Source organism: Pieris brassicae, chromosome 8 (genome assembly GCF_905147105.1).
Source record: "Pieris brassicae chromosome 8, ilPieBrab1.1, whole genome shotgun sequence".
Lineage (NCBI taxonomy): Eukaryota > Metazoa > Arthropoda > Insecta > Lepidoptera > Pieridae > Pieris > Pieris brassicae.
In genome coordinates this window covers 617,125-644,731 of record NC_059672.1, presented here as the reverse complement: position 1 = coordinate 644,731, position 27,607 = coordinate 617,125, and the positions used below count along the sequence as shown (strand labels likewise).

The 27,607-nt window shown below is 31.9% G+C and overlaps 1 protein-coding gene across 1 annotated transcript in view; it reads right to left on the bottom strand.

Moving 5' to 3' along the window:
• LOC123713375 overlaps nt 1–27,607 on the bottom strand; it is a 28,728-nt gene that overhangs the window by 605 nt on the left and 516 nt on the right. The window contains exons 2-8 of the mRNA XM_045667000.1: nt 10,145–10,321; nt 3,549–3,709; nt 3,369–3,471; nt 1,655–1,843; nt 1,233–1,400; nt 859–980; nt 143–340 (exon numbers count right to left, since the gene is read on the bottom strand). Of these exons, the coding sequence (XP_045522956.1) occupies nt 143–340; nt 859–980; nt 1,233–1,400; nt 1,655–1,843; nt 3,369–3,471; nt 3,549–3,709; nt 10,145–10,321 (1,118 nt within the window). The remainder of the gene's footprint in view (nt 1–142; nt 341–858; nt 981–1,232; nt 1,401–1,654; nt 1,844–3,368; nt 3,472–3,548; nt 3,710–10,144; nt 10,322–27,607) is intronic.

The following is a 27,607-nucleotide window of genomic DNA, read 5'->3' as shown; positions in this document are numbered from 1 at the left end:
AACTGGGGTAAACTTATGATATCAAAACTTTAATTCTTAATCGTAATAATTTAAGTCCAGTTATCATAAAAAAAACCCTTATAATTATAAATATAGATACGGTTAAAATAGAAACTGGAATAAAGTATGATAATAAACTTACCGAAACAAAATACTCGTTTTCACAAGGTATTGTAACTCGGTCCCCGCATTTTTGTCTTCCGTACCCGCTAAGGCCTTTGCCATAGTTGCCATAGCCATAATACGGGAAAACCTCGTCTCCGTAGTTCTGGATGTATGGAGACCAGTGCCAGGTTCGACTCTGCCCCCATATCCAAGAAGGCCAGATATAACTCCATATCTATACATTAATTGTTAGTCTAACTACAGGGGTTTCATAAGGGAACAGCCTAGGACCACCTTTATTATTATTCGATTGCGATGGTATATATAATAAATTATTTAAAATTTGAGTAGTAATCCATAAACCTAAGTATTTCAATCCATAAAGCCAAATGGGTTCTACAGTTTTAGTCTGGTGGGCTTAGTATTTAGTTATTTATAATATATAGTAAAAAGTAAGAATTTTTATTAAAATCGGAAAATGGAACTAAAGCAATGTAAATTTTAGGTTATTTAGTATTGGACAATAAATATTGATATTTTTTTGGATAAGTAAGTATAAATAAATTAAAACTATGGTTACGATTATTTGCAAAAGAAATGATAAAAATTCCATATGTTTGCATTCGTTTAACATATAGATCAGTACCAAACTGGATTATGTGTTTTTTTTTCTCAAACAATGAATTATCTTCATTACAATGAATAGTGTCAAAATTAATAATGACAACTAAAATAATTTATGTAATAGATTACCCTATTCATTAAGCCAGGAGCTGGTGTTGTGGCCTCTGCAATTTGAGGTTCAGCTCCAGACCCTTCTTCATCCTGGATTTGGTCATTAGCTGGTATCATATCGTCATTTTGGACTGGATCAGCTGAAATTAATGTTATTTCAGAAACAAAACTCCCAACCTCTTACGAGGACCACGAAACTTTCGTTCGATTGTATCGTTTTTTTTTAAAAGAAACTTATCAATATATTTGACGGTGAAGAAGCGATACAATAGACTGACATAAAGATATATATCTTCTACATTCCAATTCTCTCGTGAAATTTTAATGAACTTGATATGATTTTTGTTATCTTATAGTATTTGTAAAATACGTAAGTGAAAATAATAAATTACCAATTAAATCTTCAGGTCCATTGCCTCCCGGTCCTATCCGAAAGGATCTACTGTCACAAGGAGAGTATCGAATGGTACAAAATCCAGTATTTCTTCGAATACACGATCTGTACTCTTGATTTGCTAAATGACGACCGTTTGATGCAAAATTAAATGATCGTATTGTACCTATAAATTACCAATTAATCATTTTATTGTAATTGTTGTAGTGGTTTGAACACATATGTTTATAACAAGTCATTTCAATAGCACAGCCAACACCATCAATCAAACATCAATTTTTGTAGGGACTTTTTAAGACCGTATATAATCCTTTAAATCACAATCTAGTCTTGAGGATTCAAACATATAGACAACAATAGATCTGTCAAGTCTTGCTTCATTTCTTTTCTAAAGCAACAATTTATTATAGTGAAACTTACCATTGGTATCCGTGAGGTACTGCAAGCAATTATGTGGAGCTGAGTACGCTAGAGGCATCTGAGCAATCCGTAGCAACCACAGCCTAGGGTGATCCCCACCTCTCATCCTGAAGAACAGGGGAGTAGACCGAGTGGATGGAAGTTCACCATCCTCTCGAGTTTCTACCGCACTTGAGAGGGTATAGTATACTAGGAAAGGAATAATGATAAATTTAAAATAAGATTAATGTCGATACGATGTTTTAGACACTTGAATTCAGAGTCGAAACCTAGGGCGAAGTATAGCTCTCGGAAGTCAAAAATGTATTTGATTTGGCATAAGAAAGTAACACTTTGAATCTTACATACACTTATCAAAATCTGTACAAAAATAAAAGTATTATATGAACTGCCTGCATGCTATGTTTCTTTTTATATTATACTTTAAAAATGAATTTCATATTATATTTGTATTATACTTTACATTATATCTCAGTTTCCATGGGTTACATGAAAGGTTTCTGCTAATTATTATTGATAATAAAACCAACATTTATAAATTGTGACGAACAGGAAAATAAAATGAAAACTGTGACCCGAAACATATCCTAAGTTATCCCAGAGTTATATCAGATAGGGTTTATTACCCAAGTCGAGATGACGTATATCACGCTTGAGATTTGTATACGAAAACTATGTTAAGTATAGAACTTGATATAGACATATAGACATACATAATATACACACAGAAACACATAACATAAAATAACAATAATCAAAAAAATAATAATAATAGAGAGATCACAATTTTTTTAAAGTAAAAGGTTTAATTGTTTAATGCGTGTATGCTGTGGTTGTAATTGGCCCTGGCTCAGCATTATGCTGAGGAGCAGAGTTGTTCTACAGCTCTGGTCATTCTGCCCGAGACCACAGCAGCTAGTTTGCGCCTCAGTCGCAAAAAAAACAAAGAAGAAGAGATATCACCTTCTTCTATTACTATACCAAATTTGGTGTATTACTGATTATTAATTCATAAAAACACATATAATATAAATTCTTTAAATAAAAAAATTGTTTAGATATTTTAAGTTACGGAATAAATTATAAAACGAATTTCATGACATAATCGTTTCCTGTCGTTTTTTTTTTGATAATGTATTTTATTCCACGTTCCTGAATCCACGCGAATTCGTACAATACCAATTCTAGTATCAAAAAAGGGACTGCAAATATAATTTTGTACAGTAGAAGTCAAAATATATATTTTAAAGAAGATAACATAGTATATAATTCTAAAAAACATCAATTATTCTAAATATTTACAAATAGTTATCGAATTATGAGCGTAGAATAGACGGCAATTATCTTTCAGCCATTATTTTTAATCTTACGACTAAGTCTTTGTTTTACACGCGTTAGAAGTTATACTTCTTTGGCGTAACAAGATAAAAATCTTTTCAAAAAGTTTGTAGAAACGACACTAATAAAATAGGTATTTAAAACATTGAAAGTTTTGTTATAACGCATTATCTAGTTAAATAAATATAACAAAAAAAATATTTCTACATAATTAAAGAAATGGAAATTTTATATGTTAAACGTTAACTATTCTAACCAGGGTGTCGACTTTTTTGTAAACTCTCATAATCTCGCGCCAAAAGAAGTATAACTTCAGAAATAAATTCCGTTTTATTATTTGGCAATAATAAATAATTTTTTTTATGTATGCACTCACCATGTTGTTTATGATTCTGCCCACACAGAGTCAAATTAGATCTTCCTTCACCAAGAATCATAGCGTCTTCATCACATGCTCCTGTCCGTCTATTTGGCTGACCCTATAACCAATTTATAAGGTTTAAATATAATCTATTTTTATTAAAAAAATTACTCAAGTGTAAATAATATAACATACTATTGTAAAATGTATGAAATCAATTTTCAACTGCATGATGCCGGCGTGTGTCTTTTCGATCTCAATTTTGCAGTCTTCCTCGCCAGACCAAAGTTCTGGGAAACCCGGGGATGAGAAATACGTGAGATTGTTTTGAACCGTACCTCCACACGTCACCTCAACTGAAATTGAATAGTTCTAATTAATTTCTAGCCTTATAGATATTAATAACGAAGCTTAAGTGTCATTTAAATGAATTTTGGCTTCTAAGGAATGAAAGTCGAAGTCAAAAATCATTTATTCATATAGGTAACACAATGTACAGTTACGAACGTCAAAAAATAAACATTAAATGCTTCTAATTTTACATTTACTGCCAGTTCTCAAATCAAGAGCGCAGAACGGAAGAGAAAAACTGCCAATTAACTCTCCGCCACTCTTTTTAATCGCCAAGTTATTTTTTTGTATTACACAACGTTTGTAAGGAGCTGCAACCATCACACCATATTCCACATAACATCACCAGAAGCCATGGTGAAATGGGAGCAGGCACTTACATTCTCGTGGGAACAATACGCAAATACGTAGTCGAAATACGGAGGTAATCCTTATTCTAAGCTTACAGAGTGTTGGGTTGACAGGTGTAAAATTTACGTTTCTTGTATGTTCTTAATTGTTTTTTAATTGCTTTTAAATGCTTACAAATAATAAAAACCTTTTTATTTATTTATTTCGTATTGCTACAATTATATATTATATTAAATAAAAAACAATTATACTAAACATATAGCCAACATAGAATATATAATAAAATCAAAGGTTCAAATATTACAGAAGGAAAAAATCCATTTAAAAAATAAAAATTATTCAATACAATTAAACGAATTAATACCTAATTTGGTTGTTTTGTGTGATAGTGTAAAAGTGAGGCTACGTATGTACGTGGGGTGTGCCAAGATGCTGGATGCGCTATGGATATTCTAATTGTTGTCTTTTGTTTGCCAAAATAGATCGATCGTTATGATCAGAATGCTTAACAAGTATTTTAAAAACAATTAGTTCAAATCTAATGAATATTAGGGCAGACATAATTCAGTAAACAGCTTTTTGTCATCGAAACAATTTTCCCATCGAATCCAATCTTGAATGATATTAGCGTAAAACACTCAACTGTTTAACAATGTATGGATGAAGTACCAAATAGCTATGGAACACATAAATTATTTGGAAGATAAAAGTTCTGAATAAGAAACTTCACGTGTCATCGGACTCATAACTTATAATGGCCTTTACGTCACACTATCTGACAGTCGTGAAGCAACGCTCGTGTTTATCCTACCAATAAGTAATAAATAGCTTATTTGTAACTTATGTATAACTTATCCGGACATTGTGAAAACAGGCCCTAAATATAGAGTTTATGTATATTTATACAATTGTAATATTTAAATTGTTATTCATATGAGACCATAATTGTCTTTATGACTAAAAATTTCTTACTTTCTACTTTGTGGATATAATGTGTGCTCACTCAAATGAAAGCGCAGGAAACGGACAATTTTAGACGTTTAACTCAGAGATCGTTTCCGTTTGGTTACGGTAAAGATCTGAAGCATTTGCTTTTGTTCTTTTTAAACGTTATTTATTATTGATTTAATGTTTAAACACGCAAAATTAAAAATTAATAGTCCATTAATCGATGAAAGCTAATCATTACGCTGCGACCAAATTTATTTATTGAATTGTTATACCGCAGAATAATAAGGTATTATAAATATAAACAATTGTAAAATAATATGGCTAGCCAATATATATTTATGGCATCAGTAAAAATGTCTATATAATTTTGATATAAACTCGAATAAAATGGAAGTTATTTAATAGATTCTTGATTTATCACAGCATATGCAATGACATGCTTGAAAGGCTCCACAATCAGATTTAAAATTGAATTCTTTCACACACCCTTACACATATTCACACAACCACCACTTACGCTTAGTTTTATTTATTTATAGGAAACCGTTATAAATTTGGTAAAATGGCCACTACATTGTACAGTTGCAATGTCATCGAGAACGATATATTGCGTATTGGTGCATAATTGAATTTCCCTTTCGCGATAATATTGGCTCGCTTGATTGCGTACGCCGTTAGGTCATCACGCCGTAATCTGCCATGTTTTATTGAAATGTTATTACATTGTTTTCTGATAATCCATTTTTAATTTATTAAGTTGGTTTTACTTTAATTTACACATACTTTTGTGGAATCTTTTTACATCCAGTTGTGCAATTACTGTTTAATTTCGTTGTTTATTGGGAATTAAATATGCACATTCCTTACTGAAAATTTCCTATACCGTACAGCTGAGAGTGCATATATTATAACAAAACATAAATTGATGCATAGCCGGAAATAGACTATCACTGCCAGATTATTTAAAAATGTTTTTTTTCTGTTCTCTGTTTTATCTGATCGTATTTTAAAAGTAGTAAATATATATGTATAGATTGTTTTATGTAAAGACGGTACTTCACTCCGGGCTAAGGCTTGCAAACGGTTCTCAGCTCCGGGACGGTAGCTCCCCAGTACCAGCTAATTCCGCTCGACCATATTCAACGAAGAGCGATTTGTGTTCAGAGGAGTTGTTCGGATTAATACCTGCAGCTGTTTCATCAAGTCTACACAGAATACGAAATCCGTCTGTCACATCCGTCAACTAAGCATTTTTAAGGTAGTGTTTGCGGTGCACCACCACTGTGTGGAACCAGCTGCCCACTGAAGTATTTCCGAATTAATTCAACTTAGGCAACGCACTAGCGAGCCCTCTGGCATTGAGAGTGTCCATGGGCGGCGGTATCACTTAACATCAGGTGAGCCTCCTGCCCGTTTACCCCCTGTTATATAATAAAAACATATGGCTTATCACTTACCTCCTATATGAGATAAGAATCACCATTAATTTAAAGTTTGAAAAAAACAAAATATATGCCATCTACATGTATATGTATGTTAGTACATATTATTATGTACTTCTAGTATAGCTTGAAATGGGGATCACATTAAGCTGTATCCAGATTCACTTTAGTAAATGAAATACTTTATCTACGCGGTTTAAACGATGAAACCTTAACCTAGCCATGTGTAAAATTTGTTTTATATCGATAAGGATGATTGGTTATAATAATTTAATATATTTTTAAAGCTAAGGTAATTTAAACTATTCGTTTATAAAGTAGTTATATAACTTTTTATAAATGTAGATACTGAATAATATTTCAAATCACAATTAGCAGAAATTACAGTGAAATTTAATACCGAGACGAACTAATCCTAATAGTAACCACAGAGCAATAATATTAAAGTGAGGTTGTGGGTTTCTGTGATAAGATTGGCGGTTATCCTTTGAGAAAACACTTTCTTGAATAAATTTAGGGTGATTTCGTTTAATTACTAAGTTTAACATTTATTTTCGTGAAATTTAAGTTATCTAACATGACTTAAACTTAGAACTGCCTTTAAACAGATTCAAAACATATATAAAAAAAACAGTTAATGACTATCTAGAAGACTAAAATGCGTCGCGGAGGAAGGTTGGTGAACAGTTCCTTTTGAAGCTAAAGGTAAGTCCTCGACAAATTTAACCATAAACTGCCGCGAAAGCCCTGGCAAAGGTCGAGTTGTTTAGCGTAGCGATCGGAACAACCTAATGAGAGCATTTCATGGCAGCCATCGCAGTGATTGTAACCATCGATCGTAGGTTTTGCTACAACCGTACATCTTTGTCTTTTTTAAATGTATAAAAAAGATGGCTTGTTAGGATCGTTTATTATAAACTCTTAATGTCCAAAAACTATTCTCTAACAATAGCAATTATAAATTTGCGATACAGCAAGATACTGTCCAGGCCTCTGGATCAGTCAAAGAAAAGAAGTACATTAAATATTTCGTTTTATATCTTTACTTGCAAATAACACAAGATATAAAAAGTTTAAATAACCTATTTGAAGTTTATGGAAACTTACACTTATAAATGCTGAAACGTCAGGTCAGCTTAGATGTATGTAGGCACAAAAGCTGTGTAATTATTTGTCGCCGGCATGTGTGATATTGAGGAAATAAAAAAATATTATAGAAAGAAAAACCCATTCATTATATTGTGCTGGTGCGAGCTTCTAACAATAATAGTGAAAGTATTCACTTAGATAAGGCTAAGTATAAGCATTTAGTAAAATAGTTAAGACTAATTAATTCACAAGAAGATAGTCCAAAAGCTTTTCATCTTGTTTACCCGCGTCGCTAACTTTAAGCCAGCCAGAAAATAATCCTAAAGTGGATTACAAATTTATTTCCACAATACTTAAGCTATAAATTTGAATGAGTTTTTTATCATTAAAATTTTCCAACCTTAGGTACATTCGGCGTATAGACAATTCTATTCGATACATAAATTTTTCTACAAATCGATCTAAATTCCAAAATAATTAAAAATAAACTAATAGCCATACAACGCCCGTTCAAGCTACTAGTAATCAAAAGGGATCTTTGTCAGGGAATATTTCTTTGATCTCTCACCCTCTTCTAGTACTCATTGGCGTACTTTTCATTTAACGACTTTACTACTGAATTTTGAGAGTCGTCTATTTAAATGTAACCGTAACTACCATTAATCGAAGTCAAAGTCAAATCATTCATTTCATTTAGGACTATTAAAAGATACTTTTGAAAGTCAGAATTACAAAATAATGCCTAGTTTCCCCTTCCAGAAGTAGTTAGTGTAGTTTCACATGGAAAAGAATGGCCAAGAAACTCATCACTACCTAGTTTAAAATGGTTTTTACAATATTCGGTATCCATTGATTTGATAATTAATGATTGATCGACATATACAATGTAAGGCAGTTTAGCTAACGACTGATTTGTAGTAGTGTATATGCCAAGCCTGTAGATTTTGTTCAATCAGGCTTTCCTAAATCGTCGCAGTTACGCCCCTAGAGTATAGCCAGATGCACTCTCTTAAACTATTATATTGCATTTATTCGTTTCATAGCAATTAACTAAATCATAAAAGTTACGCCTCACAAGTATAGCCAGTACATTTTGGTCCTTCGACGCGGATATATAAATATATACATATCCTGTTTTCCATTTTGATTTAAGGATTTGAATTTTAATAAATAGCTTACAGTACTACTGCTTAATTTATTTTCCGTTGGACAAGACAACTGCCATGCTTAATTTCTAAATCCAGAGAATAGACAACAAATCAATACACAAACGAATCGTAAATTAACCTCAAATATCTGAAACAAAGGCTAGAAAGTGGGCGTGCGCCGTTCGTTATTCTCGTTGAATTTATTCTGCATTCAGAATGTCCCAGTGGCTGTAAGCGGACACTAAACAAGCGATTGTCGTCGTCCCATTAGTTTCTATTCTCTCTCATACATAGTTCAAAAGGTTAATACTAGATTTAATCTTTAATATTAGAAGACCAAATCTGCGAACTTGTTTGTCTCTACTTTGACTTGGACTTAGTAACCCTGCAACCCTTTCAATGGAGCATGGGATATTTTCAGTTATAAGGTTAGGTGAAAAGAAGGATGATGATGATCCATCCCTGTAAGCACTTTACTCCATCTTCCCTACTACAAAAGAGAATGGACCTGTCTGTGAAGGAAACATTGGCCATGGGGTGGCGGACGCAACCGTCATATCGCATGTCAGATGTCTGAAAGAGCATAAGGCTCTGCTGTTACCGCATCCGCCCTTGTTCTTGGCGCTTTGGGGTTACGCACCCACATAACCCTCCCGCACTTAGCAGTTGCCCTCGGCTCTAAACGTTAATTGGTTAATTGCTTACACCTAACAAAATAATAATGTAATATACCCCATTCTGTAATATTAACAGTTGAGATTTGTTATTCACATTTTTTCTTGTTATCCTAATATCCTAACTTCCTTCAATTCGCTCAATGCGATCGGAAACCCTTCAAAGGCTTCCTGCAACTTTTCAAACATCTCTATCCATGACTTTCTTTCTCTGTTCGCTTTTATAACTTCTAACCACTTCTTTTACACCTAACTAAATCCGCCACCGCTAAATCTCTGGCCCAGCGCCAGTCCACAACTTGAATTGTTTATAGATTGGAAAAGTTGCGGTATCTTATCCACAACGATAGACGATTGCGATCGAAAGTACTTCGCCTAAAGCTAGACTAACTTGAAACGACTTCTAAGACCAGGAGTAAAGTTCTTTAAAACATTCTACGAGAAAAACTTATGTGACTTTCAAGCGTTTGCTTGTGAAATTCGTCTGTTTATTTTATCAATTTGTACGAGTTTAAATGTAAACATTTTTATTGTTATTGAATATTCTCGTTTGAGATATATTTAAGTACTAGTAATTTTAGAAATAAAATAAGGTTCGTTATTGTAAAAATATACCAGACAAAATCGATACAAGATTTGGTTTTTATATAATCTCACTATATAATCAGGTTTTCTGTTCGATGGTGAACAGAGACTAAAGTTGTTTTTAACTACAGAAAATGAAACTGTTTTCAAAATTGAAAACTTTATATTTACAAATCTTAATCAATCTTAAGTATACTCACAAACACAACACACTCCCAGCCCGTGGGCACAGTCTCCAGAAGCGGTCCCGTCCCGCTGCCTGCAGTCATACGGGTTCAAGCAGATACCAGATCTAGCTACGTGATGCCCACTTGCCTGACACTCCCTCTCGCCTCCCACTGGGAAGAAGTTCAACACCTTTCCCAGCGTGAATACACCTAGAAGACAGAAATGAATAATAAATTGTATATAAAGTTAACTTTCAATTATCACGTATTCATCTATGTAGCCAATTGTATATTTATGAACGTAATAAATTAAATTACTCTAACATTACACGTACTGTATATTTTGTTGGAATAAGAGAAGGTTGTTATTAACTGTTGATGGACATGACGTGGAATTAAACATATAACGTCTGTCTGATAGTTTTAGTTTTGGTTGCAGAAAAATTCGTAAAATGCCCTTAATAAAAAAAATATGATAAATCACCTACTTTAGTTATGATATTTTATCTACAAAATTTGTACATCTATTGGGGATTTTTTTAATATAAAATTTTTAGCTGAGGAGTTTATTTCCTTGACGCGCTTATAACAGGAACCACTGGATCGAATTGAAAAGTTATTTTGTGAAAGTATTTTTTTAATACATGTGTACACAGTCCATTTATCAAAGTAGTAATAAGTTTTTGTTCCTAAGCATAAGCTTATTGACAGATAATGGTTTGGTACCATTCACTGAGGCCCAAATTACAGTACATTATTACTATTTTGAAAAAATTAAGTATTTGAAATTACTCGGTAAAAGTTGCTTTTGATTATAAGCTACTGTAAGTTCTCGAAGGCATCGAAGTTTTTTCTTCTCTCACTTTCACCTGAGAATCATTAATCTTATAAAAAACGTAGATACATTTCTTTTATTCACCTTTTTTATCATTTTGTATCAAAGAGCACTTTGATACTTTCAGTCATTGAGATCAATTTGTATTGGAGCAATGACTTTTACAAGTCTTACATATTCGAATATATAATATTGGATAAATCAGATCTAAGCTGCAGAACCGTCTTTCAAGTTTTATTATCATTTGACACAAAATATTATTATTATTCTAACTTTTTATATTATATATACTCATATTATAAATAAGAAAGATCTGATTGTCAGTTTGCTTGCCTTAAATAAGCTCCATAAATACAACCGATATGAACAGTTCGGAACAACTGAAGAACATAGGCAATTAACTATTAAAAAAAAACATCCGTATGAAAAATCAATAATGTAATCTAAGTTGTGAAAAAATTATGAATAAAAATTCCTTTATCGCGTACGTTGCAAACTATGGACAATAGAGCAAAGTGTATTAATGTTTTATGTCTACAAACGTGATATCATAGGTCTGTCTATTACATATTTAATAAAATCAAGTCCCAGTTAGAAATAAATCTTTTATTATATCCCAGAATCAGATTTTTATCTCTATAAAATGCCTGTCTGCCAAATTTAATTCTAAACTAGTCATATTATAGCTTATTATAACTTCTATATATAGCTTGTTGACCTCGACTAACATTGGTTCACTTTTTATAAACTATAATGCTATTACTATACGTGAGTTAGCATTTGTTTTTGCAAATCATTGATCTAATCTTTGCTTATTATAATGATCCTTAACATAATTTCAAAGTAAAAGGTGAAAATAATCAGAAACGTTCGTAGTTCTGTGTATAATGTTACTTATCATATGAAATTTGTCGATGGAAACTATTCGAAAACCGTTGAAATATTTCGAAACGATTTTAAAAAGTAGACAGTAGTAAGTAGTTAATTCTTAGTCTACACCTTCCTGATATTTATTCTTTGTCATATCGTAAATGTTACAATATTAATAACTACATAGAAAGTTATTTCGAATATTTGATGTTTATTTCCACTTAATTACCAAAGGAAAATCAAAGTCGTTGTCTGGATTGGGGTCAAAATTTCGATCATATTTTTCGGTTAGTAGTTTATACTTAGTTTTGGATGTCGCTAAATTTCACACTTGAACATTTATTCCATATATCAAAGAGCACACGTCTTTCGCACGTCTATACTACTTAATGATAAATTGGCATGCAGACAATTATTGTTTGATTTATTTCGCCAATGTTGCGTCTAACGAATCCATCATTAAAACCTGCAATCGTAATTTATTTTTAAAAATAAATAATGTCTGTGGCCTCCTTAGCATGCTTTGTATTTAGAGCATGATGATATAAGATCCATTCTAACCTTCAGGTTCTATAACACAAGCGAGATTTTTTTCATATTTTATTTTCGATAAAGAATAAATAGATGAGACTGACACAAACATTTATTATTTTTCTAAAATACTTACTCAGAAAGATCTACAGTAATTAGTTATAATGTAAATTCTACATATTATAACTGGTAACAAGAAAGCTGACTTTAACTGGTTTATCTTGGGTAAACCCTGAGTCACAGGGTCCTGATTATTTGTCCTAGATTAATAAAAAATAATGTACATATAACATTTATTAATTTTCCTTTCCAATATTAATTTGTAATTATAGGATTTTACTGCATTCGTAATTGACAAATTGTCTTTATTGTGAACTTGTATAAACTACTATTATTTTCTATTTTTCAGCGGGACCTATAACGAATTATTTAACTTAACTAACAACAACAACTAATATAAGGAACTACTTCCAATAATTTGTATTTTAATAATCAATACAAAGTAGAAAACTAATTGTTCATCTGCGTTTTCATTGTATTTACACTTACCATTTAATAGCCAAAGTACCTATAAGCCGCTTATTATATAATAATTATAACAAGTAAGCAGGTAGAAGAAGCAAAAACAATGCAATAAAAGACAGAAGAAACTAAAAAGGCTAATGGTAAGCCGAAATGTTTTGAAACTTTATATTTAAACACAGACATGGTCACGGACAGTTATCAGACGCTTCGGTTAACTTAAAACAAGTGTAACTTTGCGCTGTAGTTCACTTTCACTAGAAGTTTTTATCACAATTGTCTTTTTTAGTTCAAAACCGTTTGTTTGATAGAACTTGTTTATTGAGTATCTACCTGAACTGAATAGAAATAACATATATTTGTGTTTTTATTCTAAACTAACCAGAGAGGGCACCGATTGGGTACCGAGCGAACAACAAAGTTTGGTTCAGGATTACATTTGGTAAGAGAGTTTATACCTATTGGTGTAATAAATTCTCCAGGTCAGGTGCGCTTTTGATAAGCCACATCACTTATATCTGATAAACGATGTGATAGTATGTCGCAGCTTCGCTTGCACATTGTACGAGAATATGTTAAGGATCTTTAAACACTGATTATATTGAATACATATTAACCAGTTTATAAATGACATTTCACGCTTTGCTCGTCACTTACTTTAGGTATCTTCGTGAAATTTCTAAAAGTATTGAGATGCATTTGTATTGTGTTTTATTTCGTTAATTTTTTCCATTTTGTTTCCGACCATTAGAACTTTTTGACTCCGTTATAAATATTCTTGCCAAAGGAGAAGGTAAAATCTCTTCCTCCGTAAAACAGATGCTGTATATAATTGTCCAGTACCTGTTAGTTAATGATCATTTCAGTGAGTTATGAGCCAAATAGTAACTTGAAAACAAATAGCTCTCAGTATAAGAAACAGTGGAAGTGTAGTCGTGTAAACAGTCAAAGCAAAAGGCGGTTTGTCAGCCAAAAGCGGTTAAAATAATCAAACAGCCGCTTGCTATATTTAAATGAATTTACTAAATGGATTCAAAGATAAAATGACGTGGCCTAACAAAAACTGAGAAATATTTGAAGATATGTTTTTGTGTAAGAATATTAAATATGTGTGTATTGTAGAAAGACCATCCATCCATCCATCCATATACCATTGTAGTATTTAAGGTCACATCAGTGCTTATTTACCTTAGTTATCTTGTAACACCGTCATATTAATATATAAATATCATAATAAATAGTCTTAGTACTCAATATGAAAAAATCTATATTCAAAATTATAGCGAAGGTTAATTTTTCGAATCAATCGAGACATAAACAAGAAATAATTGTTTTTTCCAGTGTTAATTGTGAATAACAATAGTTTTCATATACATTTATAGTTGTAGGATTTAAATAAAATGTTTACTATAGAATATAAGATACATGTGTCTTATCACTAATTCCACGTCATTAAATTTGTATAGGGAGACATCGCTACTCATCGACAAAGAAGACAAAGGTTGTAGGCCAAGAGAAAAAGCCGGCGTTAAAAACTATCAGATAGATTTCATGTTTGAGCCGCCATACTGGGGAATTAATATAGATAATAGTGAAGTTGCCCAATTATAATGTATAAAATATATATAATGTATAAAAATCGATTATATTAAAAACCGATATAAGCATGCCGGAAAATACATAATGTAACACATAATATATACAAGTTATGCGACAAACAGTGGCACTAAAGCGTAGCGTTACAAATCATTGAAAATATGCAATTAGTCAGCAATACTTTCACTGACGAAGTAAATTCACCTCCTATTATTTTATGCCATATATATATCGCTCAAAACGAAAGTGGATATTTTGAATTAAAATCTACTTACTCAAAAATATAAACAAAGGTAATACTATAAATAATTTACACATATGTGAAAATTCACACGCCATTGTTTGTTACTTTAGTTCAGTATTAGTCATCTCTTTGTATATTTTCTGGCCACGATGGAAGGCTGGTGACCTGATACCATGGGAATTCTCTAGTCTTATTTAAGGCACTAGCCTCTCACAGCATGTAAACTCTAATGCAATATTTTGAAGCGGCAAATATTAATTAATAATATAAATAATTTCATAGATTATCAATATGTTTTATTTTTTAGTTTTGTCATAATAACTATATGTAATATGTATTTTTGCACTTCTTGCCTACCTTATATAATTTAATACATTTTTTTCTCACAGTGGTTGCCTGAAAGGGATGAGAGACATTTAATTATGTTCATTTTTATTGTAATGCACCGAAGTGTTAATAAATAAATAAATAATATCTATTCAATTTTATAACATATAATATTATTCCTATTATTAGCGTTATCACCGCCACAAGGACCAAACTTTTATAATTTGTTTTAATTTAATTTTTATTATTATTACTATGTAGGTTAAGTTAAAATTGTAAATAGTGTATATTTACATATTTCTGTTATATTTGCTTAAAATGGCTTTGTATTTATTTATCGCCTTTTAGTATTTTCTTATTGTAAAAACACAAACTATACAAATTTACGTGTGTAGGATTGTAACATATAAAATTTAATTTTACAACAATCATGAGATTTTTATAAATACTTTCAAGATAAAGACATTTTAAGCAAATCTATTTAACTGAGACCATTAAAAGGATTTGCGATTCTAATTCAGTTAAAACAACTGTCGATGTTAATATTAATGGTTCTTTTAGTTCTAGTACTGAAATATTAAAACGAATAAACTTTCTCTATTTTAAGAAATACAATTTCATTTTCACTCTAGTTTTTAATATTCAGCTGGTGGCTAGAAAAACTTACGTGCTATTTGTAATTCTTATTTTATTATCATAGCTCGTCCAACAAATTTACAACTTATTTACCAATGACCAATGTTTAGCATATAAACGAGTCTAGTAAGGGTAAATGAAGATTTGACATCCGGAAGCGCACGAAGATTTTCTCTTCTCACCCTAACATATATGTCATATGATATATCATCAACATATATTTTATACAAGAACGTATACATTTTGGGTCTGTCAATATAGCATGAATTTTTCAGTAAGAAGAGTCGGTTAGTGCACAACGTGGTTTCAACTCATGACTTGAAAGTTTCATACATAGCAGTGGAACTACAACCTTTTAGGTCTGATCCTCAGTTTTTTGTATCTATTTCGTGGTTATTGTTTTTTCTAATTGACAAGTACGTGATCAGCCTTCTGTACCTGACATGCTGTCAACTTTTAGTTTCTTACTGGTTCTCTCACATTGTACGGCGAACACCTTCAGCGTCGTACTCCTGTTGTTTCATCAGCACATACGAGTAGACAGATAACGTATTGGTGCACAACCGGAGTTCAAAAATTACACGCTGAAGGTACTAATCTTACACTGCTCAGTAGGTAAACAAATAGTAAGCAAACACTTTAAAAACGAAAACAAACAAAATTGCTAATAAAGAAAATGTATGTCTCGGTTAAAATAAAAAATACATCTGGCGCTACAACCTTTTTAGGTCTGGGAATCAGATTTCTGTATTTGGGTCATGATCATTTGTTAATCGAATAGGCAAGTAGGTGATGAGCCTTCAGTGCCTCACACACGCCGTCGACTTTTTGGAGGCAAGGTCTAAAGCAAGCCGGTTTCCTCACGATGTATTCCTTTACCGTTCGAGCTAATGTTTAATGCATACATAGAAAGAAAATCTATTGATCCACACCCGGGGATCGAACCTACGACCTCAGGGATAAGAGTCACACGCTGAAGCCACTACGCCAACACAGCCAACTGTCTCGGTTACCCTTAAAAAATAATATAAGTGAAGATTTTTTCCTCGGGTTTGTTTGATATGTTATTTATAATATTAAAACTTTGATAAATAAAAATTAAATAATTAAATATAGTCCATATTTACCGCTAAATATCCTGCATCATCAACCCACATACATGTAACCCACACTTTCACAGCATCATACAACACACGCGTATTATTACTTAGTTAAATGTATTTAATTTTTTTTCTTTCGTAAATGTTTGAACCTTTTTGTATATATTGTGTTTTCCATCTTTGGCCACATATTTAGTATAGGATTACGAAGTAAATGAATAAATACATTGCAAAAGTTTATTTTCTATTTTTTTCGTTTTAGTACAAAGTAAATTTATAATTATTTATAATCATAATCAGTACGCTACAACACGAGATTTTATTTTTCTCTAACGAAAAATAACGAACTCAAGTAGGTACAAGTAGAGTTAGTTCAACTATATTTTGTTGAAACAGTATGTCTTCCGCTTCATAAGCTGGGTTAGACAAAGGTTTTTTTTTGTGTTAATTGACAGTACCGTGTACATAAGTGTACCACGGGGTGAACCACTGCAGTTATGTGGCTCGTACCATACAGGACTAGCTCATATCAACCGGTTCAGGGAAGCACTACATCACTACGGAGAGACGTTAAAACTTATGCTATTTAAACAAAAGCTGTATGGTTTTATATATATGTAGCCCTATTGTTAAAGGAAATATTTATATTATCATATGCCGAGAGTGTCTTTATTTTATAAGTTTATATTTGTACCAAAATAAGTAATATAATTGGAAAAAACTAATTTGTCTTAAATATGTTAATATTTCAATGTCTAGACAAAGTATCTATAATTCACTTTTTTTCCATACTTATTTATGTATTCCTTCCTATCACTTGTCAAAAATCCTTATCAACATTTTGGGTTTATATTTACCTTATTTTATTAGTCAATTATTATTATTTACCTACTTGAATATTTCAAGGGCCTTACTAAAAAAAATATATAATAAGAATTCGTTGCGTTAATATGTAGTTAGCCTCTAACCGCAATATTAAACGGCTTGATGCGGCACTTTGATATACTTTCTAACAGATCTAGTTAAATGCATCCATTTGAACTTGCGACTGTAACCAGTTTTCCATACGAATTTTCCTCACAGAGAATATCCCTAAGCAGAAACTCATGAAGAAGATTCTCAATTGTATATTAAAAACGTTCAAAAATACAATATCTTTTATAATTTAAAAAACCATCCCATAATATATATATAATAAAGGGTTTAAAGTATATATCTATGCATTTTAATTAATGTAATCATGAGAAAATTACATTTACATTAATAATTTACGTTTTAGTGTGGAATTGTCATACGTAAATATGTTGATGACAATTTATGATGAAAAACAGCCTTTCATTCATTATTACAGCTTTATTGGTGTAAGGCTACTACGGGTTTTTACTTTATTACATTTTGCTCATATCAAAACGTTTTAGTCAAAAACAATTATCCCCTAAAATACTTCGTTTAGATGTGAATTATATAAACTAGCTATGTCTTATTTAAAAATAAGTTACTATGATGTATCTGTATGTCAAAGTTACTATGTTGTTTCTATAAGTGAGCAGTGGCTTCAGTGTGCGACTCTCAGCTCTGAGGTTGTAGGTTCGATCCCCGGCTGTGCACCATTGGACTTTCTTTCTGTATGCGCATTTAACATTCGCTCAACAGTGAAGGTTAACAATCGTGAGAGACAAATACAGAAATCTGAGGCACATTTTATTTTTTTAAATTCTATAGTAATAAGAAATAAATAAATTTGTAGACATTTAAAAATGACAAAAATAAATTTAAACTTAGTTAACTTATAATAAATCTAGTCTATCACAAGTTCAATTCCGGCCGCGTGCTAAATTTTTTAAATACAAACCCGTCGGCTTTCTCTACAATAGCGACAAGGACCTGTTCTCGATCCAATTAACATAATCAAGTATTATTCAATATTTACAAGAAACGATACTCGTGTCGCTTAAGTTCGACTTAGTGATTAAATTAAGATGGTGAATATATTGTTTTTATGAAATCATAGCACCTGTATAGTTTGCTAGAACAATTGTATTAGAACTATTTTTATAAAAATCCAAAACTCAATTCATACAAAAATCTATCAAATAGAGACAAAATATTCAATAAAGCATTTTAAACAATAGTTCCTTACAAAACTATTTTAACATCTAGAAAACCTGCGACCTTTGTGTAAGGTTAGGTTTAGTAGTAGTAGTATAGTAATATTATTCCAAGATGTGCATCGTGACGAGCAGTGTTGGCCTAGTGGCTTCAACTCTCATTCCTGAGGTCGTAGGTTCGATCTATGTAGCATTCGCTCGAATGGAGTAGGAAAGTATCGTAAAAAGTCAACAACGTGTGTCAGGCACAAGTGTCTGATCATAAAAGAGATTTAGAAATCAAAGGCTTAGGCCTAAAAAGCTTGTCAATGATTTATTATCCATCGTAAATCTATACGAACATCAGAATAAAACATTTTCTTTCTAAAAACAGTTTAAAGTATGCGCCGTAGCCTCGTAACCCACTTTAACCTTAAGGAAAACTCAATATGCCCTTGTGATAAACAATAAAAAATATCACCTCAACAATGTTTTTACCATCTTTAATAAATGTTTAACTTTCTACATGTAACGGTGACACCTAACTTATGCTTATTTGAATGTAATTATTTATGACACATGAATGCGTTTACATTTACATTTTTACACAGCAATAAGAGAATATTACTGTGTATTTTAAGTAATTTGTTATCTGTTTAGTATACAATTTTTAATATGTACTTTGTCTACTAAAGGTCGCGCCTATAAGACATTTATAAAAAAAAACACTTTTAACTCTACAACATCTTAGATTTCTGTATGTATTATGTGTTCATATGTTTTTTCTAATACAAGTATAAGCCTTCTGTGTTTCACACAGGTGCGATTTGACTATTTTGGGTATAATGAATGTCCGTTTTTACATTCTTATAAGACAAGCTGCTGGAATCAGCAGCTTATATTTCTTTAATAAATTGACTTATATCAACATTGTCTTTAATTAATGAGCATCAAGTGTGGTCTCGGCAAGGAGAGCTGGGACCGAGTTCCTCAGTGGAATAATGTATCATAAGTTTTTATAAGCGTATACGTTCTACTACCCTGTGTCAGCTAATTTTAGTTAGTTTAAAATACTATTCTATTCCTTGATATAGATAGTTGAATTAAAATGATTTAATTTTAAAAATACAGTTTACTTAATAATTAAGCAGTAATATGTCAAGATATTTATATTTAGTTAGTAAGTTAGTCAAATCTTTCTTATAAATCAAATTAAAAAAAAATCTCCACGATAAATGATTTATTAATCAGTACTATAACACTTATTCAGAGTTAAAAGACTAATTATGATTAAGTAACACTACCATTGTGGGTATCGACATTAGATTTCATATTTCAAATAATTCCCTTTAACTTGCCTGAAGTAGCTGAGCTTCCCCGTGCATTTTTACAACTAACATGGTTGTTTGGTTTTCTTATTTTGTTAACTTTACCAAAAGCAGAACTAGTAATTGCGTAAAACTCGATAGGTGCACAGCCTGGCATCGAACGTTTGACCTAAGTTTCAATTAATTTAGTTGGAAGTCCTAAAGCAAAGCACATACATACTTAAATAGTTACTACAGTTTTTGTTACATTTGCATTCCTAAAATTATTTAATACCGTTCAATTACACCTGAACAATTAATTAATCACTCGAAGCCTACTTATTTATAATTTATTCATATTTTAAAATTTTACATATTTCCGTGACTTCAATCTCTATGTAAATGAAGTGATAACTTAATCATAGATTAACTTAACGGTATGCAAGCCACATAAAATTGTGATAAAATAATTTATATCATAACCTAAATGTACTGTTCATTTGATAACAAAAATAGCGGTGTGAATTCCTCTTAATAATTTGTTAAGAGGCCAGTTTTGGCACTCTAGACTGACCAATTACAGTGTTGTACACCTCAATTGCCAGTGCTTTGTCTAAAAAAAAACACTAACATAACTTTTATATATACTGATATATAAAAGCTGCGGTACTACCATAACTACGTTTACTTAATAAGTTTCGTGATTACTTAATTTCTTAATAAGGTTTTCTGTGCGTGACACACTTCGTAAACTTTTTAATCTAGGGCTCCTTACGATGTTTCCCTTCACCGTACAAGCGACAGCTAAAATGCGAACTTAGAAGAATAAATTGGTGAAGGTCGAGGCTCAAGCCACTAGGCCAACACTGCTTTCGATATGTAAATATATTAGCTTAATTTATGTCCCATCCCGTCAGCAAATATTATCAAGAAATTAAACCTACGTTGTATAGATGTAAATTCGAATTAAAAAAAACATTTTTCCTTGATGTCTAAGTTGTTTTTCAACTATATCGTCACACTTGAGAGGTGACAGTCGCGTGCTATAAAGAATGCAATTACTAAACGAAAGTGTTATGAATTTGTTTAATGCCTTTTGATTTTAAACAAAGTGTGATTAATGATATCGTGGCTATGATTTTACTCTTTACTGCTTTTATATTTTGATGCGAGTGCTGTACATTAATATAACTTCTTTTATAGAGCATACGATTGTATGAATTCGAATGCTCAATGCACGCGAAACTTTGAATTATATACAAAATGTTATAGATTTGGTTTTTTAATGTAATAGGAGACAAACGGGCAGGAGGTGCCCGTAGTAATGGTGCCTTGGTATTTTCTCTGCGATTTATCGAATAGACTAAACTTATATATAAGCTTTCCCATTTCGTAAATGTAGACGAGTGTTATAAAAAGGAAAGATTTGTATGTTGATATATTTATAATGAAATAAACTTAAAAGCCACTGGGCCGATTTCAATAAATATTACTATAAGTGGAAGAGTATATTTTTTTTTATTTCTAGTCAAGAAATAGCTTGGACAGGATGCTAGTGAATGGTGCCTTGGTCTTTTCTCTGCGATTTATCGAATAGACTAAACTTATATATAAGCTTTTCCATTTCGTAAATGTAGACGAGTGTTATAAAAAGGAAAGATTTGTATGTTGATATATTTATAATGAAATAAACTTAAAAGCCACTGGGCCGATTTCAATAAATATTACTATAAGTGGAAGAGTATATTTTTTTTTATTTCTAGTCAAGAAAAAGCTTGGACAGGATGCTAGTGAAGAATAATTCCAATGTTCGACATGACATCTTAATGTACTATTAACTTATATGAGCAATAAAATAACAAAAAAATACAAAAACGATTTCAATATTACTGTTTAGTCTTGGTCTCTTTTAGAATGTATGTACTAATAGACATTTGTTATTCGCGATAAAAGTCCATAGTCCTGGTAAGACTGGCTCTGCTTCCACAGGGCTTCTCCAGTTCTATTATAGGCACCAGCCACTCTCTTTATTATATTGTGAAGAAGTAAATCCAACCTTTTCTTTGTTTCGACGAAATTTCGTCTATTAGGCCATATAAAGTTTCTTAACCGAGTTATAGATCACGCAATCCTTTAATATGAACTGAATAGTCTGCGAAACTGTCCAAGTTGGAAGGGAAAGTTCTCCTATCGATTACCATCATTCATAAACCTTGAAGCAAATTGTCCCGAGATTAGGTTGCGATAAACTTGCAAGTGATTCCGGTGAAATCGTGATGTTTGAACAGAAAGGGTTTAATAGTATTTGATGAGGGAATATTGGCAATCTTACGCCGTTTAGAAAGCACTTAGGAATAACTGTACGTTGTAATATTCAAATGTGGTCCGATAGAAAATTTTCACTTAAGTCATTTCACTGTCAAATGTCATGTATCATCATAACTGGTTATTAGAGTCGTAATCAACCGGATATTTAATTAATTAGCTGATAATTCGTTGGAAATATTAATAGTAGATTACTCGCAACTTAATCAGCCTTAACATATTTAAACCGGGAAATATATATGTTTCCGCGTACTAGGCTATCTAAAGTTAGTAATTCTTTTTTTGGGAAAAGGGATAATTTTCTTTAATAAAATCCCAGATGCCTTTTAATAAATTTATGAAACAAAAGCTGTGTAAAAAGACTTACTATAAAGTTAACGATTATCTAGTTGACTGCTGGGACTAATGCTAGACAGGCTACTTATAATTAATTTGCGATATTTGTTTTAAAATAATTGTTGTTTGCCATATTCATTTTGTATGATGATTTGCTATTTTAAAAGAGTACCGAGAGCTTTTTACGCCGGCTTTTTCTCTCGGCCCTACACCTCTGTCTTCTTACCCGATGAGTAGGGATGTCTACAAAATCTAATTAAATGACGTGGAATAAGTGATACCTCTTCAATCTTTTCGTATATTATACTATAGCTTGAAGATTGTTGTAAGTTCAAGAGTGTCAAGTGCATATATAACCGGAAAAGAAGGAAGGAAGCAAAACATTAATTGTATTGTAGTAAATTGCATATCTATTGAGATACAGTGAGGAAATGCTGTCTGTATAAAAGTTACACAAGGACCAAACTTAGGTATAACATTTATTTAAGTTTATGTATTCATCAACGTTTAATTACTATTATTTAATAAAAGTTATATTTAACTTCATTTTGGTGAAAAAAATATTTGAAATTAAAAACAAAGCCAGAGAAGCTTTACTAAAAGTTAAGCACAGCAAGTGCCTGTATCTACTAACAACTTATAAATGATTTGGTGTATGATGCCTCTTGGTCTCTGCTAGCTGAACCATTGTTTTCGTTTAATCATCAAATAGTGAACCTAGTATGTGCAACCATACAACAAAAATAGTTAACGAAACCGCAAATTCCATCAAGACAAAAGTTAAAGCAAATAACAAAAGTTAATCGAAAAGGAAGTCGATTCCTCAAGTTAAACACGAAATCAAACATTGTCATCTTCAAAGTCAGTCAAAAGCTATAAAGCAAACCTGAACTTCCAACGATTACACGAAGTCGTAATTATCCCGACTTAATTAGAAACATTAACTTAACTTTGCCACTTGCAAGGAAGGTTCATTAATAGCTACATATACGATTTGTAACTTTAAGTAAAAAATTACAGGGAATAGATATTTTCAAACTTATTTTATACGTACCTATTAACTGTTACCAAGGTAAAAAAAAAGAAAAAGAGTAAGACACCGTAGATGGTGAATAGACCAAATTAAGAAAACAGCAGGTACATGGCAGAGAGTGGCACTGTGCAGACAGGAATGGCGGGATTTGAAAGAAACCTTTGCACACAGATACCTCAAAATAATGAGATATATTTGTGTATAAGTATAAATAATATTATTATTAACTGTTAACTGACTTAACATTAGATCGTAAATAAATCATAGGACGAGTCTTTAAGGCATAAAGGATAGGTGTATAATATAAAATACTAGCTCCCCCCAGCGAATTTCTTTTCTCTTCAATGTGATTTTACTTAGCCTACCTTTTTAGTACATACCATTGCTATGCTACCCCAGAGAATGTTCGGTGTTCCGGAATTAAATTTTTGTAGGTTTTTCTGTGAATTTTTCTCTATATACCGAATAGGGGTTGATCGTAGATGGGTGAAAATTAAGGGATGTATGTATTTTTGTATGTTGTATCATAAAAAAATTAACAAAAAAATAAAATTCGGGGTGGACCTTAGGATTTAGGAAAAATAGATGTTGTCCGATTCGCAGACCTAACTGATATGCACACAAAAATCGGTCGGTAATTTGAAACATACACTAAAATATAGTGTATATTTAATACCGAGTTTTATAGCAATATATTTCAAATTTAAACCCCATTTTTAAACTCCCACGCATCCAAACCGGATGGTAAAAACAACTCATGTGGTGAAAACAATTACCTGGCCTCTTAACACCAATATATATAAGGAGATTAGATATTAAACTTAGGGCCTTCGTCTTGATAACTGGATTTTATGATTATGTTAGTATTAAAGTTTAAAGGTCTAGAGAGGTTCAGGTGTAATTTGAAAACACGTCAGTACGTTTAAAAACATTTTATATTTAAAAACAATAATAAAGATCGGAATTAAAGATAGCCAATCCTAACTACGACATTAAAAAATCGTAACATTATATTTGATATGTATTAGTGGTCCATACGTGAGGTTTCTGGATCTATTAAACAGATTCATAAAAGTTTTAGTACCAATAGACACGTTATTCGTGAGTTCTATAGAGAGTTCGTGAGAGCTATATATAAGCTTTGACACAAAAATTAAGTCTTTGGGGCACGGTTGGCCGTACGAAGCTAGTGCTCGCTAGTGATAATTAAATAAACTATAATACAATACTTATATGTTAAAACTACTAAACGCCAAAGCTGTGTCTACAGGGATCTACTACTATTAAAGTCTAGACTTTAATCTATAAAACGAAGTTCAATATGTGGTAAGGCCAAAAAAATTATATTATTTGTATTATATGAAAAAATATTTATAGAAAACATTCCAAACAGAAAATGCAATACATACGGAAGTTATATAATACAAAACTTTAAGACAACATGATAACGTACGTTTCGTTTTGGCCAGTACATGTCAAACTGGTAGCATCCTTGTAGGTTAAAAATTAAACTGACAAAAAATATTGCGACAAGAATAAATTGTAAACATTTTGCAGATGTGCACTTGAACCATAAATTACAGACATGTCCAATTTCGTGGCGTCGGGATTCAATTTCGACCGGTCGACGCACCTTTATCATTAGCGATTCACCCCAGCTTCCATGAAAATTAGAGCTTTTATCTTATTCAAAGTTTATGAGTAATCATAACATAATGCAGTATTTACACATACCTTAACCTTAATAGTGATAAAAAACTATTAGAAAGTAAATTAAAACAAATTTAAAAATTTTGGTCCCTGTGGCAGTGGACCTTTAACGTTGTCAGCATTTCCTCGCTGTATTGCGATACTTATCCGATGGGCGAGGAAGCACCAGCTCTGGGGTCTCCGGTCTATCTACCAGGCGCCAACTTAAATCCATAACTACCGCCTGTGCATTGAACTCCACAGCCCAAGAGTGTCTACTCCTAAGGGAACAATTGGAGCTGGAGGAAAGACTCTTATATTTGAGCCGTTTATTATTTTCCACCTGCTGAGCGGACGCCTCAGATTTTTTTGCTTGACCGAGGGAGGTGAGGGCAAACGTGTACACACAAGTAGCATATCAAAGCCCGTCCCATCTTACAAAAGATCAACAACATCTCATCCGGCCGCCGTCAAATAGTTATAAAATGAATCACGTTTTATTGACCACATAGTGATAACGGATAACTTAAACAATAATATACTAAAATGTTCTTTAACTCAAATTAGCACATATCCACGTAAAAACTGCTTTACATCAATCGCGGCAATAGACGAAAGTACGGCGTAATAGACGAAATTAATGTTTATATCCATTAAAGATGTTTTATTAAAATGTGTAATAGTATTCGCGTAAAAAAGACGACATTTTATTGGTTTAAGACCACATAATTTAGTCCCAAAACATGATATAATTTTTTGGGAAACACTTTGTAAAGGAGGGAATGCTGTAGCATGCCTACATGAATGTATTATGATATGTGTGACATCGTAACGTTTGTAAGTTCAGTTGAAGAATATATGTTATAAAATAATGAAGCATTTTTTTAGTGATACCACCGTGATAACTTAAATACGTATTAACGTGTTTATTAATGAAGTTAAAAATAAATTAATTACTGCCGCTACCTTTTCTGGTCTGGGTCTCAGATTTCTGTATATGTTTCATTATCATTTGTCAATCTAATAGGCGAGTAGGTGATCAGCCTCCTTTGCCTGACACACGTCGTCGTCTTTTTGGGTCTAAGCCGCCGGTTCAAGCCGGTTTCCTTGCGATGTTTTCACCGCTCGAGCGAATATTAAATGCGCACATAGAAAGAAAGTCCATTGGTGCACAGCCGGGGCTCGAAGCTACGAAAATAGGGATGAGACTTACACACTGAAGCCACTAGGCCATCACTGCTCTTTTGTTGTACCGAACATTCACATATAAATAATTATAATACTTCTAGTTTACATTAAAATTAGAAGGTCTATCTCATCCCCAATAAAATAAATATGGTTAATTGCGCGAATTGACGTTACTATTGACGCTATTAACCTAGTTAAATTAATATAAGTTATTTTAAATGAAATTAATATATCTCAATACACTGTGGCTCAGTGGTAAACACAAATGACGTATAGAACGATAATCCAGAGTTATGTTTACAACGAAACCATGTTTCTTATTGGTAAATCAATCATAGAAACATACTTAAAAAGATGGGATTACGGGCCTCCAAATAAGGTATAAGGTAAATTACTTATGTAACCTCCTTTTTATATGTATGTTTCTGGATAAGGTAACGACGTGTGAATAAATAAATTTGAAAAATTACTATACTATTTATTAATGTCGTACAGTAGACACAGAACTTGTCCTATTAACTCGGCACCTGCCATACAAGCTGTATATCTACGAACGATAAATATGACAACATTTTGTAGTCATTGCTATGATTAAAAATGTACGATTTATATCAAGCAAATTTTCCTTGAACCTAATGTACGTAATATGATATACCGACCCTTCATTATTATTTTGTTTTATTACGCATTGTGTAATGTAGACGAGTTTAGGCTTTGAATTCACAAACATGGAAATTCCTTTTTAACTTCTTAAAAATCAAAAGAAGAACAATGCGACGTGTAATTTTTTTAAATAAACCCTACAATAATTATTGTAGGTAAGAAGCCGTAACCTACTAGGCAACTGGTCTTCCAGACGGTGCCTAACCA